The 16,055-nt window shown below is 44.5% G+C and overlaps 1 protein-coding gene across 11 annotated transcripts in view; it reads left to right on the forward strand.

The window, feature by feature from the left end:
- zc3h18 (zinc finger CCCH-type containing 18) overlaps positions 1 to 16,055 on the forward strand; it is a 179,616-nt gene that overhangs the window by 136,303 nt on the left and 27,258 nt on the right. For all 11 annotated transcript variants that reach the window (XM_080186637.1, XM_080186636.1, XM_080186640.1 and 8 more), the window contains 3 exons: positions 5,403 to 5,552; positions 6,814 to 6,954; positions 10,943 to 11,103. In XM_080186637.1, the coding sequence (XP_080042763.1) occupies positions 5,403 to 5,552; positions 6,814 to 6,954; positions 10,943 to 11,103 (452 nt within the window). The remainder of the gene's footprint in view (positions 1 to 5,402; positions 5,553 to 6,813; positions 6,955 to 10,942; positions 11,104 to 16,055) is intronic.

Raw genomic sequence — 16,055 nt, forward strand, 5'->3', positions numbered from 1 at the left:
GAATATAAAATTGTCTAAGGGATAGGAAGTGAGTATAGTTGGTGGCGTTGCGGCAAATAGGGTCCAGGTGAAGGCTGGGATGAAAGCACTTTATCTGAATGCACGAAGCATTCGGAATAAAGTGGATGAGCTGATGGCGCAGATCGACACAAATGGATACGATCTGGTGGCCATTACAGAGACGTGGCTGCAGGGTGACAGGGACTGGGAGCTGAATGTACAGGGCTATCAAGTGTTTAGGAAGGATAGGCAGGAGGGAAAAGGGGGGGGGGCGTAGCTCTGCTGATTAAGGATAGCATCACGCTGGTAGCAAGGGATGATATTGGAGCCAAGGAGCAGAGGGTGGAATCGTTGTGGGTGGAGATTAGGAACAGCAAAGGGAGGAAGACGCTGGTGGGTGTCGTCTATAGGCCCCCGAATAATGATCTGGAGATGGGGCGGGCTGTTAACGCGCAAATAAGTGCGGCGTGCAGGAATGGGACAGCAGTAGTTATGGGGGATTTCAATCTGCATATTGATTGGTCGACCCATGTTGGACGCGGGGGGCTCGAGGAAGAGTTCTTGGAATGCTGCCGGGATAGTTTCCTCGAACAGTGTGTGTTGGAGCCGACGAGGGAGCGAGCTATCTTGGATCTGGTGCTATGTAATGAAGCGGGTAGAATTAGGGACCTTGTGGTGAAGGATCCTCTTGGGGAGAGTGATCATTGTATGGTGGAGTTTCTGGTGCAGATGGAGGAGGAGAAAGTGGGTTCCCGGACACGCGTCCTTTGTTTGGATAGAGGGGAGTACGGTAGGATGAGAGAAGAATTGGCGAATGTGGACTGGGAGAGCGCGTTGGAGGGAGGGTCTGTTGAGGAGCAGTGGAGGATCTTTAAGGAGATCTTTCTTGGTGCTCAACGGAAATTTATTCCGATGGTTAAAAAGGATAGTAGGAGGAGAGGTAATAAGCCGTGGATAACGAAGGAGGTGAAGGAAAGTGTTAAACTAAAAGCGGAGGAATTTAGAGTAGCTAAGAGTAGTGGGCGAGAAGAGGATTGGGAGAGGTTTAAATGTCAACAAAGATTGACAAAGAAGTTGATAAGGAAGGGTAGGAGAAACTTTGAAGCTGGGCTAGCGCTTAATATAAAAAAGGATAGCAAGAGTTTTTATAAATATATAAAAAGGAAGAGGCTGGCTAAGGTGAATGTTGGTCCTTTAGAGGATGAGAAAGGGGACCTAGTGGTAGGGGATGGGGATATGGCTAAGGTATTGAATAACTTTTTTGTTTCTGTCTTCACGGAGGAGGACGTGAATAATTTGCCGGGTGTTAGCGATGGAAAGGTGGTAGGACTGGAGGGTCTTAATGACATTACTGTTACTAGAAAGGCGGTGCTCGACAGACTGGAGGGGCTGATTGTGGACAAGTCCCCAGGACCGGATGGAATGCATCCGAGGGTTCTGAAAGAAATGGCGGAGGTGATAGTGGATGCCTTGGTGGTTATTTTCCAAACGTCGCTGGATTCCAGGGAAGTGCCGGATGATTGGAAAATGGCTAATGTTACGCCGTTGTTTAAGAAGGGTGCCAGGCAAAAGGCGGGGAATTATAGGCCGGTTAGTTTAACGTCTGTGGTAGGTAAAATGTTAGAATCTGTCATTAAGGAGGAAATTGCAAGGCATCTTGAAGGGAATTGCTTGATAGAGCAGACGCAGCACGGTTTCATTAAAGGGAAGTCGTGTCTGACAAATTTACTGGAGTTCTATGAGGATGTGTCTAGGGCGGTGGATAGAGGAGAGCCGGTGGATGTGGTCTTTCTAGATTTTCAGAAGGCGTTTGACAAAGTGCCTCACAAGAGGTTATTGCAGAAGGTCGAGGGACATGGAGTTGGGGGTAGGGTGTTAGCGTGGATAGAGGATTGGTTGTCAAATAGGAGGCAGAGAGTGGGGGTCAACAGGTGCTATTCGGATTGGCGGATGGTGACTAGTGGAGTGCCCCAGGGGTCGGTGCTGGGGCCTCAGCTTTTTACCATTTATATAGATGATCTGGAGGAGGGAACCGAGTGTAGAGTGTCGAAATTTGCTGATGACACCAAGATTGGGGGAACGGCAAATTGTGCGGAGGGTGTGGAGAGTCTGCAGAAGGATCTAGATAGGCTGGGCGAATGGGCCAGGAACTGGCAAATGGAATTTAATGTTGGCAAGTGTGAGGTGGTCCACTTTGGTAGGAAGAATGGTAGGAAGGACTATTACTTACGGGGCGAAAAACTGCAGCAGGCGACGGTGCAGAGGGACCTCGGGGTCCTTGTGCATGAGTCGCAAAAACCCAGCTTGCAGGTGCAACAGGTGGTCAGGAAGGCGAATGGGATGCTGGCCTTCATAGCGAGGCGGATTGAATATAAAAGTAGGGAGGTCTTGCTGCAGCTGTATAGGGCTATACAACTGAGGCCGCAACTGGAGTACTGTGTGCATTTTTGGGCGCCGCACCTGCGCAAAGATATTTTGGCCTTGGAGGGAGTGCAGAGGTGGTTTACTAGGCTGATACCGGAGTTGAGGGGGTTGAGCTATGAGGAGAGGCTGAATGAACTGGGCTTGTACTCGTTAGAGTTTAGAAGAATGAGGGGAGATCTCATTGAGACGTATAAGATGATGAATGGGATGGATAGGATAGAGGTGGAAAGACTCTTCCCGCTCAAAAAAGACAGTAGGACTAGGGGGCACAGCCTCAAGATAAAAGGGGGGCGGTTGAGAACAGAGTTGAGGAGGAACTTCTTCACTCAAAGGGTGGTGAATCTCTGGAATTCTCTGCCCGTTGAAGTGGTGGAGGCTGCCTCGCTAAATATTTTTAAGACGCGGGTTGATGGGTTTTTGATAAGAGAGGGGATTAAGGGTTATGGGGAGAGGGTGGGAAAGTGGAACTGAGCAGCGACAGATCAGCCATGATCTTATTGAATGGCGGGGCAGGCTCGAAGGGCTGGATGGCCTACTCCTGCTCCTATTTCTTATGTTCTTATGTTCTTAACACTGAGACCCAAGCGAGATCAGTGAAATGGGCAGGTGCACAACAGATAGAATCGATAGGGTGAATGAGAGGAGGCAATATGAACTAAATGGTATAGAATTAAAGGAGTGTGAAGATGCCAAGACAATTAGAGAAGGCTGCTAAAAAGGCATATGGGATTCTTCACTTAATAAAGAGGCAGAAATTACAGAAGCAAGGATATTCTGCTAAACCTTTATAAAACATTCATTTAACCCGAACTGAAGTATTTTGTTCATTTCTGGGCACCACACTTAATGAAAGTATCAAGGTTTTAGGCGAGGGTGTCGAGGAAATTTATTAGAATCGAACCAGGGATGAAGGACTTAAGTTATGTGGAGTGACTGGACTTATTCTCTTTTAAGCAGAGAAGCTTAAGGCGAAATTTAATTATGGCAAAAGAACATGAAATTTACAGAATGAGTTATGACCTGAACTGCACTGTGTGGAAGGCTGATGGGAGCAATTTTAATAACTTTCATAGCAAATTGATAAAATGCTTAATAAAAATTGCAAAGCTATGGGGAAGGAGCATATAGAAAGTGGGATTAATTGAATAGCTCTTTCAAAGAGCCGACACAGGAACCGTGAGCTAAATGGCCACCACCCCATAGAATAAATTATCACAGAGTCCCTGTAGTACAGAAGGAGGCCGTTCGACCCATTAAGTCTGTACCTACCACAATCCCACCCAGGCCCTATTCCCATAACACCACACATTTACCCTACTAATCCCTGTGACACTAGGGTTAATTTAGCACATTTTTTGCATATCCTGTTTGTATAAGATTCGGATCATTCTTGGCATCAGGAATTAACAGAATTGGTATGGCATAGGAGATGGTATTTTGGCCTGTCATGTCTGCACTGACTTTCCCAATGAGCAGCCAGCTAGTTTCACTTTCCTGTTTGCTGCTTGTAACCCTGCACATTCTTCCCTTTCGGATAATATTCCAAAAGCAATAAGACTGTTTTGAACTTGTCTCCACCACAGGCAGTACATTCCAGATCTCAATCCCTCATTGCGTGAAAAGGTTTTCCTCATATCACTATTGCTTCTTTTACTAATTACGTTAAATCTGGTGCCTCTTGTGCTTGATCCTTTCATGAATGGGAGCAGTTTCTCTTCCTCTGTTCTGTCTACACACCTCATGATTTTGAATACTCCTACCAAATCTTTTCTTGCCTTTTTCATCTCCAAGAAAAACTGTTTTAATTTTTTCAATCTATATTCATAACTGAAGTTCCATATCCTAGGAACCGTTCTCATGAATCTTTTCTGCACTTTCTCCAATGTCTTCACATCCTTTCTCAGATGTGGCACCTAGAACTGGGCACAATACTCCAGCTGAGACCAAACTAGTGACTTTTACAAGTTCAATAAAACCTCCTTGCTCTGATCCAGGATACTGTATGCTCTATTAATCACATGCTCAGCCTGTCCTGCAACCTTCATTGACTTGTGCACATATACAACCAGGTCCTTCTGCTCCTCTATTTCTTTTAAAATTATACCCACTGTATTATACTGTTTTCCCATATTTTTAATTCATTTCTCAGTCTGCATTGAACTTCATCAGCCACCAGTCCATCCATTCCACTGGTACCTTGGAGCAGTAATACTGCAGTGAATCAGAATGACTTCATCAAAGCAGCAGAAATTATACAATGATGTAATTCTGTTGGATATTCCAGTTTCACAACCTGAAACTGCTAATTCATTTAAAACATCAGTAGGCTGCAAAGCCCCATTAGAGATGTAATGATAATTTACTAGGATCGTCTAGTTTTAAATGTAGTCGATCGATAAATAGAATTAATGTGGGGGAGTAATTACTACTTGCATGGTTCACATTTGAACTACTTTCTTTTGCAGCATGCATTCAGGCCTTGATGAGTTGTTGAGCTGTCCTGTCGCCATCTCCCAGACATTCAAATGCTGCATTTCAGTCCATTAGAAATGTTGTTTATTAAGATACTTAATGCACAAGAAAGTTGCTGTAAATGATACCAAGTGGAGTGTCGAATTTCTCACTGTAAGAAAGCTTTCCATTAGATCTGATTAGTTTTTGGTATTGCAAATCAGCACGTGAAACCAGGAAACACTCTTAGCCTGCTCGGTTCAGATAACAGTTATCAACAGCAATTGGCTTGGTTATTTGTTCATTTACTTGTGAGTAATCAGCTTAGCTGTTGGGCTTGTAATTAATTGGCTGTCGTTCATTGGGTGGGATTTTACAGCCGTCCCAAAACTGTAAATCTTGCCCGAGGTCAACAGACTTTCCCATTTTCTGCCCCTCGCCTGCTCTGATTCTCATGGTGGGTGGGACAGTAAAATTCCGGCGGTAAGCTTCAATCAAAATCTCATCACCATCTTTATCTCAAACAGTGAAAAAACGGTAAAGAAACTGCCTTCACCGCAGCCAGCAGGACACGCAACAGGGGCAAAGGTTTCAAAGACCCCAGCAGAGGGCACAAAACCAACTGAGAACAGAGACGGGCGAAAGAAAGAACGACAGCCCCGGACCCCACCAAGGAGGTTTGACGGCAATTTAGATGCATTATCACTTTTGGATAGGCTCATTTATAACTTAATATTGTTAAAAGTCAAAACAAGTCTCTCAAAGATAATGCACAGCAAAAACTCTCTAAAACCATCCTATTTTGTTTGGTGCTGTCTTGGAACAGCTGGCCTGTTGTTGGAGAACTATTTGTTGGCTTCTTCTGGTCCAGTTTCTTTTAATCCTGCTACCCAAGTTAGTGGCTGGTGTTGTTCCAGACTTTTTTGACAATTTGTCCGCTTCTGTCAAATTTACTGCATTTCCTTTCAATTCAGTCTTCTGTGGGAAGTTTCATAGAAATTCTGCCCATCTGGAGTAGCTTGTGTTAAGTTAACACAAGTTGTATCTTACTACTTGCATTAGCCTTTGATTCAGATGGTTGTGGGTTCAAACTCCGAACATGTATTCCCAGTTAACGCTCCAGTGGTGAGGGAGTGCTACACTGCCAAAGGTCTTTCTTATGAGGTTTCAAACCAAAACTCCATCTGCATTTTCAAGTGGACATAAAATATCCCATGGCACTATTCAAAGAAGAGACATATAAAATTATGAAAGGGATAAATGAGATAGAAGCGTGGAGGTTGTCTCCACTGGCAAATGAAACTTGAACTAAGGGGCCCAGCCTCAAAATAAGGGGGACCAGATTTAGGACTGAGCTGAGGAGTAACTTCTTCACACAAAGGGTTGTAAATCTGGAATTCCCTGCCCAGTAAAGCAGTCGAGGCTCCTTTGTTGAATGTCTTTAAGGCAAAGATAGATTTTTGAACAGTAAAGGAATTGAGACTTATGGTGAGCAAGCGGGTATGTGGAGCTGAGTCCACGGAAAGGTCAGTCATGATCTTATTGAATGGCGGAGCAGGCTTGAGGGGCCAATTAGCCTACCCCTGCTTCTAGTCCTTATGTTCTAAGAACAGGGAAGGCCCACAGTGGTCCTTCAAGCAGCATCAATGAACATAATAATTGATGTATTTTATCATCCTTGTTGCTGTGATCTTGCTGTGCACAACATTAGCTGCACTATTTGTCTGTATAGGAATAGTGATTACATTGGGAAGCACCAAATGGTAGTTAAAGATGAAGTGTAAATGCACGATTTTCTGTTACAGTGCTACAATAGAAGGAAACTACATTTAAAATGTTCTTTGTTCTCTTGCATTGTTGTCTGAACAGAAAAGGTCAATATCTTAAATCTTCCTTCAGTTGCTTAATGAAACCTAAATACTCAATGTCCTCATGCAGGCGGACAGCAAGTGGCAGTGCAAGTGATAGTGGCAGCAGCTACAGTGGTTCAAGCTCTCGTTCACGGTCACATTCTCATTCAGCGTCTCGGTCAACATCAGCATCTGGTTCCCAATCTGCATCTGGTTCCCACAGATCGAGGTAAGACTGTCCACCAACTTGTATAAAGGCATTAATGTTAAACACAGCCTCCACCATGTACAGTGTCTGTTCCTGAAAGGTGAGTCTGTGACAGCAGTGCTTACTTTCAATGACTGGTGAATGAGCTGATGGCGCAGATCAGCATAAATGGGTATGATCTAGTGGCCATTACGGAAACGTGGTTGCAGGGTGACCGGGACTGGGAACTTAATATCCAGGGGTATCAGACCTTTAGGAAGGATAGACAGGAGGAAAGAGGAGGTGGGGTAGCTCTGTTAATAAAGGATAATATCAGGGCTGTAATGAGAGATGATATAGGCTCCAAAGAGCAAAACGTGGAATCATTGTGGGTGGAGATAAGGAACAGTAAGGGGAGAAAGTCACTGGTGGGTGTGATCTATAGGCCCCCAAATAATAACTTTGAAGTGGGGCGTGCAAATAAATGACGCGTGCAGAAACGGAACAGCGATAATTATGGGGGATTTTAATCTGCATATTGATTGGTTGACTCAAGTTGGATGTGGTGGGCTTGAGGAAGAGTTCTTAGAGCGCTGTCGGGATAGTTTCCTTGAACAGTATGTAATGGAACCTACGAGGGAGCGAGTTATCTTAGATCTGGTACTGTGTAACGAGGCAGGTAGAATTAGGGATCATCTTGGGACGAGTGGTCATAGAACATAAGAAATAGGAGCAGGAGTAGGCCATCTAGCCCCTTGAGCCTGCCCCGCCATTCAATAAGATCATGGCTGATCTGTCACGGCTCAGTTCCACATTCCCGCCCTCTCCCCATAACCCTTAATCCCCTTGCCTATCAAAAACCTATCAACCCGCATCTTAAAAATATTGAGCGAGGCGGCCTACACCACTTCAACGGGCAGAGAATTCCAGAGATTCACCACCCTTTGAGTGAAGAAGTTCCTCCTCAACTCCGTTCTAAACCGCCCCCCCCTTTATCCTGAGGCTGTGCCCTCTAGTCCTACTGTCCTTTCTGAGCGGGAAGAGCCTCTCCACCTCTATCCTATCCATCCCATTCAACATCTTATACGTCTCAATGAGATCTCCCCTCATTCTTCTAAACTCCAACAAGTACAAGCCCAGTCTATTCAGCCTCTCCTCATAGTTCAACCCCCTCAACTCCGGAATCAGCCTAGTAAACCTCCTCTGCACTCCCTCCAAGGCCAAAATATCCTTGCATAAGTGCGGCGACCAAAACTGCACACAGTACTCCAGCTGCGGCCTCACCAGCGCCCTGTACAGCTGCAGCAAGACCTCCCTACTTTTATATTCAATCCCCCTCGCTATGAAGGCCAGCATCCCATTTGCCTTCCTGACCACCTGCTGCACCTGCAGGCTGGGTTTTTGCGACTCATGCACAAGGACCCCGAGGTCCCTCTGCACCGTCGCCTGCTGCAGTTTTTCGCCCCGTAAGTAATAATCCTTCCTACCATTATTCCTACCAAAGTGGACAACCTCACATTTGCCAACATTAAATTCCAATAGTATGGTTGAATTTCTGATGCAGATGGAGGATGAGAAAGTCGGGTCCCAAACCTGTGTCCTCTGTTTGAACAGATGGGAGTATGATAAGATGAGGACGGAATTGGCGAATGTAGATTGGGGGCGCAGATTGGTTGGTAGGATGGCTGAGGAACAGTGGAGGATTTTTAAGATCTTTTTCGGTGCTCAGCAGAAATATATTCCGATGGTAAAGAAGGACTGTTAGAAAAGGGATAACCAGCCGTGGTTATCAAAGGAAATAAAGGAGAGAATTAAATTAAAAGCTGATGCGTTTAGAGTGGCTAAAAATAGTGGGCAATTAGAAGATTGGGAAAGATTTAAAAAACAACAAAGAATGACTAAGAAAGCGATAAAGAAAGGAAAGATAGAGTACGAAGCTAAACTAGCTCTAAATATAAAAAAAGATAGTAAATACAAATATATAAAGAAGAGGAGACTGGCTCGAGTGAATGTTGGACCCGTGGAGGACGAGAGGGGGGATTTAGCGGCGAGTAACGAGGAAATGGCTGAGGCTCTAAGTAAGTTTTTTGTGTCGATCTTCACGGAGGAGGACACAAATAGCTTGCCGCATATTAAAGATAGAAGGATGGTAGGAGATGAGGGCCTAAATTACTGTCACTAGAGAGGTAGTGCTTGTTAGACTAACGGCACTGAAGGTGGACAAGTCCCCGGGGCCAGGTGGAATACATCCCAGGGTTCTGAAAGAAATGGCAGAGGTTATAGCAGATGCCATAGTGATTATTTACCAAATTTCACTGGACTCTGGGGAAGTGCCGGAAGATTAGAAACTTCTAACGTTACGCTGCTGTTTAAAAAAGGTAGCAGACAAAAGGCAGGGAATTGTAGGCTGGTTAGCTCAACGTCCGTAGTTGGAAAAATGCTAGAATCCATCATCAAAGAAGAAATAGCAAGACATCTAGAAGAGTACGGTTTGATCAAGCAGACGCAGCACAGATTTGTGAAAGGGAAGTCGTGTTTGACGAATTTATTGGATTTCTATGAGGATGTGACGAGTGCAGTAGACAGAGGGGAACCGGTGGATGTGGCGTTTTTAGATTTCCAGAAGGCGTGCGATAAAATGCCTCACAAAAGGTTGCTGCAGAAGGTTAGGGTGCACGGAGTTGGGGGTAAGGTGTTAGCGTGGATTGAGGATTGGTTATCGAACAGGAAGCAGAGAGTTGGAATCAATGGGCGCTATTCTGGTTGGCGGCTGGTGACTAGTGTAGTGCCGCAGGGATCGGTGCTGGGGCCTCAACTGTTTACCATTTATATAGATGATCTGGAGGAGGGGGCTGAGTGTAGGGTGTCAAAATTTGCTGATGACATGAAGATGAGTGGAAAAGCGAATTGCGTGGAAGGCGTGGAAAGTCTGCAGAGAGATCTGGATAGGCTGAGTGAGTGGGTGAGGACCTGGCAGATGCAGTCTAACGTTAACAAATGTGAAACGTTAGCAAATAGAAATAATAGGAGGGATTATTATTGAAAGGGTGAAAAGCTGCAGCATGCTACAGTGCAGAGGGACCTGGGGGTCCTTGTGCACGATTTGCAAAAACCCAGTCTGCAGGTGCAGCAGGTGATCAAGAAGACGAATGGAATGTTGGCCTTTATAGCGAGGGGGATAGAATATAAAAGCAGGGAAGTCTTGCTGCAACTGTACAGGGCACTGGTGAGGCCGCAGCTGGAGTACTGTGTGCAGTTTTGGTCACCGCACTTGCGGAAGGATATTTTGGCCTTGGAGGGAGTACAGAGAAGGTTCACCAGGCTGATACCGGAGATGAGGGGGTTAGCTTATGAAGAGAGATTGAATAGACTGGGTCTGTACTTGTTGGAGTTTAAAAGGCTGAGGGGGAATCTTATAGAGACTTACAAGATAATGAATGGGCTAGATAGGGTAGAGGTAGAGAGATTCTTCCCGCTTAAAGTCACGGGTAGATAGATTTCTGATAGACAAGGGAATTAAGGGTTATGGGGAGAAAGCGGGAAAGTGGAACTGATTCACTTCAGATCAGCCATGATCTTAATGGCGGGGCAGGCTTGAAGGGCTAGATGGCCTACTCCTTCTATTTCTTATGTTCTTATGGTGCACAAGAACACCCAGGTCGCACTGCACGTTCCCCCCTCCCAATTTACAGCCATTCAGGTAGTAATCTGCTGCCTTGTTTTTGCTTCCGAAGTGAATAATCTCACACTTATCTAAATTATACTCCGGATGAAGGAGCAGCGCTCCAAAAGCTCTTGATTCCAAATAAACTTGTTGGACTTCAACCTGGTATTGTGAGACTTCTTATCGTGCCCACCCCAGTCCAATGCCGGCATCTCCACATCATGGCTACCAGTTTACGCGCTGTGACTCAGGAACTGACTGTGTCAGTGACCTTAGTTTACAACCCATCCAGCATTGACACCCAGAATGTATTTTATTCAGTGTCTGACATGAAATTGAAATATTCAAAGCATTAATTTGTTTTAGGTCGCTCAGTGTAAGCAGTGTGTCGTCTGTGTCAAGCGCATCATCAAGCAGCAGCTCTGTAAGAAGTGCCGACTCTGAGAATATGTATGCAGACTTAGCCAGCCCTGTCTCATCTGCCAGCTCACGATCACAAGCCCCTGCTCAGAAGCAGAAGGAAAAATGTACGTATATCTCTTTGAAATATTTATTGAAGTGGATTTTCCCTCTTCAGATTGCTACATGGGTCATTTTAAATTCTAATTTCTCCTAAGTTCTCACAAGTGAAAGGATACAGCATCACCTAGCATCGTCCAAAGCCTACTTACCAGAAGACTCAGCATCGATCCTTATTCTGCACTGAGTTAGCATGGGCCTCAGATGTATCTGTACAGTTCATTTCAGTAACCATGATTTAGGTATGACAAATAACAAGCCAGGGACTTCGAATCCTGATCCTGCTGCAAGATTGCATCTGTGAAATACTGGCAAGGATGTGATTGGGATTTGTTTTGTTGGACAATTGGCCAACATTCACTGTCACATATCAGTAGTGGGCACTTGGGTAAAGTGTTGGATTTTGGCCAGTACCTGTAGAAACACATTCACAGAAGGGAAGATTACTGGGGAGGTAGAAAGTGGATATTTTAGTTATGTGGGTTTCATTGGCTCAGCCAGCATTCATTGCCCATCCCTATTTGCCCTTGAGAAGATGGTGGTGAGCTGCCTTCTTAAACCGCTGAAGTCCATGTGGTGTAGGTACACCCACAATGTTGTTAGGGAGGGAGTTCCAGAATTTTGACCCAGCAGCAGTGAAGAAATGGCGATATATTTCCAAAATAGGGTGGTGAGTAGCTTGGAGGGGAACTTGCAGGTGTTGGTGTTCTCACGTATCCGTTGCCCTTGTCCTAGACAGTAGTGGTCATGGGTTTGGAAACTGCTACCTGAGGAATCTTCGAGTTGCTGCAGTGCATCTTGTAGATGGTATACACAGCTGCTACTATTCATTGTTGATGGAGGGATTGAATATAATAGCAGGGAGGTTATCCACTTTGGAAGGAATAATAGTAAAATGGAATATTATTTAAACGGTGAAAAATTGCAACATGCTACTGTGCAGAGGGACCTGGGGGTCCTTGTGCATGAATCGCAAAAACCCAGTCTGCAGGTGCAGCAGGTGATCAAGAAGGCGAATGGAATGTTGGCCTTTATCGCGAGGGGGATAGAATATAAACGCAGGGAGGTCTTGCTGCAGTTGTACTGATGAGGCCGCAACTAGAGCATTGTGTGCAATTTTGGTCCCCTTATTTGCGAAAGGATATATTGGCCTTGGAGGGAGTGCAGAGAAGGTTCACCAGGCTGATACCGGAGATGAGGGGGTTAGCTTATGAGGAGAGATTGATTGGGTCTGTACTCGCTGGAGTTTAGAAGGCTGAGAGGTGATCTCAAAGAGACATATAAGATAATGAAGGGGCTAGATAGGGTAGAGGCAGAGAGATCCTTTCCACTTAGAAAGGAAACAGGAACTAGAGGAGACAGCCTCAAAATAAGGGGGGGGGGGTCAGTTTAGAATAGAGTTGAGGAACTTCTTCTCTGAGGGTAGTGAATCTCTGGAATTCTCTGACCATATAAGCGGTGGAAGCTACCTTGTTGAATATGTTTAAGTCACAGGTAGATAGGTTTCTGATAGACAAAGGAATTAAGGGTTATGGGGAGCAGGCAGGTAAGTGGAACTTGAACCATTATCAGATCAGCCATGATCTTATTGAATGGCGGGTCACGCTCGAAGGGCTAGATGGCCTACTCCTGCTCTTACTTCTTATGTTCTTATGAGGTTATGATGGAGCTGTATAAAACACTTGTTAGGCCACAGCTAGAGTACTGTGTGCAGTTCTGGTCACCACACTATAGGAAGGATGTGATTGCACTGGAGAGAGTGCAGAGGAGATTCACCGGGATGATGTCTGGGCTGGAGCGTTTCAGCTATGAAGAGAGGCTGGTTAGACTGGTTGTTGACCTTCGAACAGAGAAGGCCAAGAGGGAACATGATGAGGTATACAAAATTGTGAGGGACATTGTATTGAGTCCATAGGAAGGAACATTTCCCCTTAGTAGAGGGGTCAATACCAGTGGACATAGATTTAAGGTAAAGAGTGGGAGATTTTGAGGGGAATTGAGGGAAAGAAATTTCACCCAGAGGGTGGGGAGGGTCTGGAACTCACTGCCTGAAAGGGAAGTAAAGGCAGGAACTCTCACAATGTTTAAGAAGCATTTAGATGAGCAGTTGAAACACCAAGGCATACACAGCTGTGGACAAAGTGCTGGAAAATGGAATTAGAATAGATAGGTGTTTGATGACTGGTGCAGACAGGATGAGCTGAAGGGCCTCTTTCTGTGCTGTAAGACTGTATAACTCTAACAGTTAAATGGTCCCAAACACTAAAATACATTCTAACTTTCTCCATTTGGTGACAGCTGAATATTGTCTTCCCAGCTCTTTGAATGGGATGTCAGCAGGTGACTGACTCTATCCTGAAATGTTCACCCTTTTAGTGAGGAGTTTGTTCTTTTACTGTGATACGCGTGGGATAGGGAATCGAATGTAGGTGGAAAAACTGAATCAACACACTACTAACATTTTGATTACGCAATAGAATCACAGAGATTTACAGCATGGAAACAGGCCCCTTAAAAAATTTTTCATGTAATTTAAAATGTAAGAGTGCAGCAAGAAATAAAATAGAAAGCAACCATGAACAGTCATGGTTTTCATTCCAGTGGTTTCTTACAACATGAATATACAGTATAGTGTGTTACCCATGCAGTACCACTCATACTAAATCTTAATCAAGAATTAGCGACTTTCATTCATGTAAAAAAAAACTGGCATGTTGACTGAACACGTGCCAGAAGCACAAGTCAATTGAATTTGAAGGGTATGGACCTGGAACCTTACATAGAACATAGAACATTACAGCACAGAACAGGCCCTTCGGCCCACGATGTTGCGCCGACCAGTTAAAAAGCAATGACCCTCTAACCTAAACCAATCCCTTTTCATCCATAAACCTATCCACGGATCTCTTAAACGCCCCCAAACTAGGCGCATTTACAACTGCAGCAGGCAGGGCATTCCAATCCCTCACCACCCTCTGGGTAAAGAAACTACCCCTGACATCCGTCCTATAACTACCACCCCTTAATTTAAAGCTATGCCCCCTCGTGCTAGCTTTCTCTTCCAAGAGGTTGTGTCTGCAAGATACTGTACACCTGCTTACTACAACTGCCCCTTTCACTCAGATTACCTTATCTGCTTTTCCCTTGAATCTTCTGTACAGCATCCTGTTCAGTTTCTTGGTTTCTGTTCTCTTAACTTCAGTCTTCCTAAGGTATTCTTCTTGTCCCAGTTCCTGGTAGTCTGTATTTTATCTTGTTCTTTGTAGCTCCCTTGTCCTCTCCAGCTTTCTTTTGGCATAGTTGAGAGATGTTCACTCCCCAACATTCTATCTCTAACTGCAAATGAATTCATCTAAAACAAAGCTTAAAAGTCTTCCTACTGAAAAAGTGTTGTATCTGCAGAATTGATGGTAGGAACAAGAGAGTTGCAAAACTAAAGAAGTTTTATTAATGAGATGTATTCAGTACAGGCTGCTGCTTTACTCTGTACAGTTACCTGCACTAATCATTGAGCAGAAATTATTACACAGTGCTCAGTGCATCTTCAATGCTGCTTCTCCAAAATCAAAGCACACAATTTCTCCTCTTCCCCACACCCCACCAATTATAAACATGCAACAAATTTAAACAAATGTAACATGAACCATAATCAAACCACAATAATCATGAAATCGGGTGTTTAGAGATTGTTTGCTGAACAATTGCCAATGAACTTCGGGTGTCTGCTTCTCGGCACTGGTTGTAACGTCTGGTTTTTTCGACTTTTCAAACATTGTCCGGTATTTGTAACTAGAAGTTGACTGGATACTTGGTGTTGTTTTCCATAACCGGTTCTAGAACATAGAACATTACAGTGCAGAACAGGCCCTTCGGCCCACAATGTTGCGCTGACCAGTTAGGTTCTGTCAGAGTTTCACGAAGGTTCAGCTCAGAACCTTGTGCTGTTTTGAATAGGATTCACTGTAGTTCTATTTCTGAAGGATCTGAAGGTTGTCGAGTGAAGAACCATGGTTCACAAAGGAGATTGAATGTCTTGTCAAGAGAAAAAAAATATATGTAAGGATGAAGAAACAAGGTTCTGTTGGGTCGCTTGGTAGCGAGGAATGAGTTAGAAAAAGGGCTTAGGAGAGCTAGGAGGGAACATGAGAAGTCCTTGGTGGGTCAGATAAAGGAAAACCCCAAGGCTTTTTACTCTTATGTGAAAAATAAAAGAATGACCAGGGTGAGGTTAGGGCCGATCAAGGATAGTAGTGGGAACTTGTGCATGGAGTCGGAAGAGATAGGAGAGGCGTTGAATGAATACTTCTCTTCAGTGTTCACTATGGAGAGGGGCCATGTTTTTGAGGATGAGTGCGTGATACAGGCTGATAGGATGCAGAAGATAGATGTTCTGAGGGAAGACGTATTAGCAATTTTGAAAAACCTGAGGGTCGATAAGTCTCCTGAGCCAGATGGGATACATCCTAGGATACTTTGGGAGGCAAGGGATGAGATTGCGGAGCCTTTAGCTTTGACCTTTGGGTCCTCACTATCCACGGGGATTGGAGACTGGCAAATGTTGTTCCTCTCTTCAAGAAAGGAAATAGGGACGACCCTGGTAATTATAGGCCAGTTAGTCTTTCTTCGGTGGTTGGTAAGTTAACTGAAAGGGTCCTGAGAGATAGTATTTATGACCAATTGGAAAGATGCAGCTTAATCCGGGATAATCAGCACGGTTTCATGAAGGGTAAGTCCTGCTTCTCAAATTTGATTGAATTCTTTGAGGAGGTAACTAAGTGTGTAGACAAAGGTACAGCAGTTGATGTCGTATACATGGATTTTATTAAGGCGTTTGATAAGGTTCCCCATGGTAGGCTCATGAAGAAAGTAAGGAGGTGTGGGATTGAAGGAAATTTGGCCAATTGGATAAGTAACTGGCTATCTCATAGAAGACAGGTGGTGGTGGTGGAGGGAAAATTTT

The sequence above is a fragment of the Carcharhinus amblyrhynchos genome, chromosome 4 (genome assembly GCF_965287045.1).
Source record: "Carcharhinus amblyrhynchos chromosome 4, sCarAmb.v2.hapA, whole genome shotgun sequence".
In the NCBI taxonomy this organism is placed as follows: domain Eukaryota; kingdom Metazoa; phylum Chordata; class Chondrichthyes; order Carcharhiniformes; family Carcharhinidae; genus Carcharhinus; species Carcharhinus amblyrhynchos.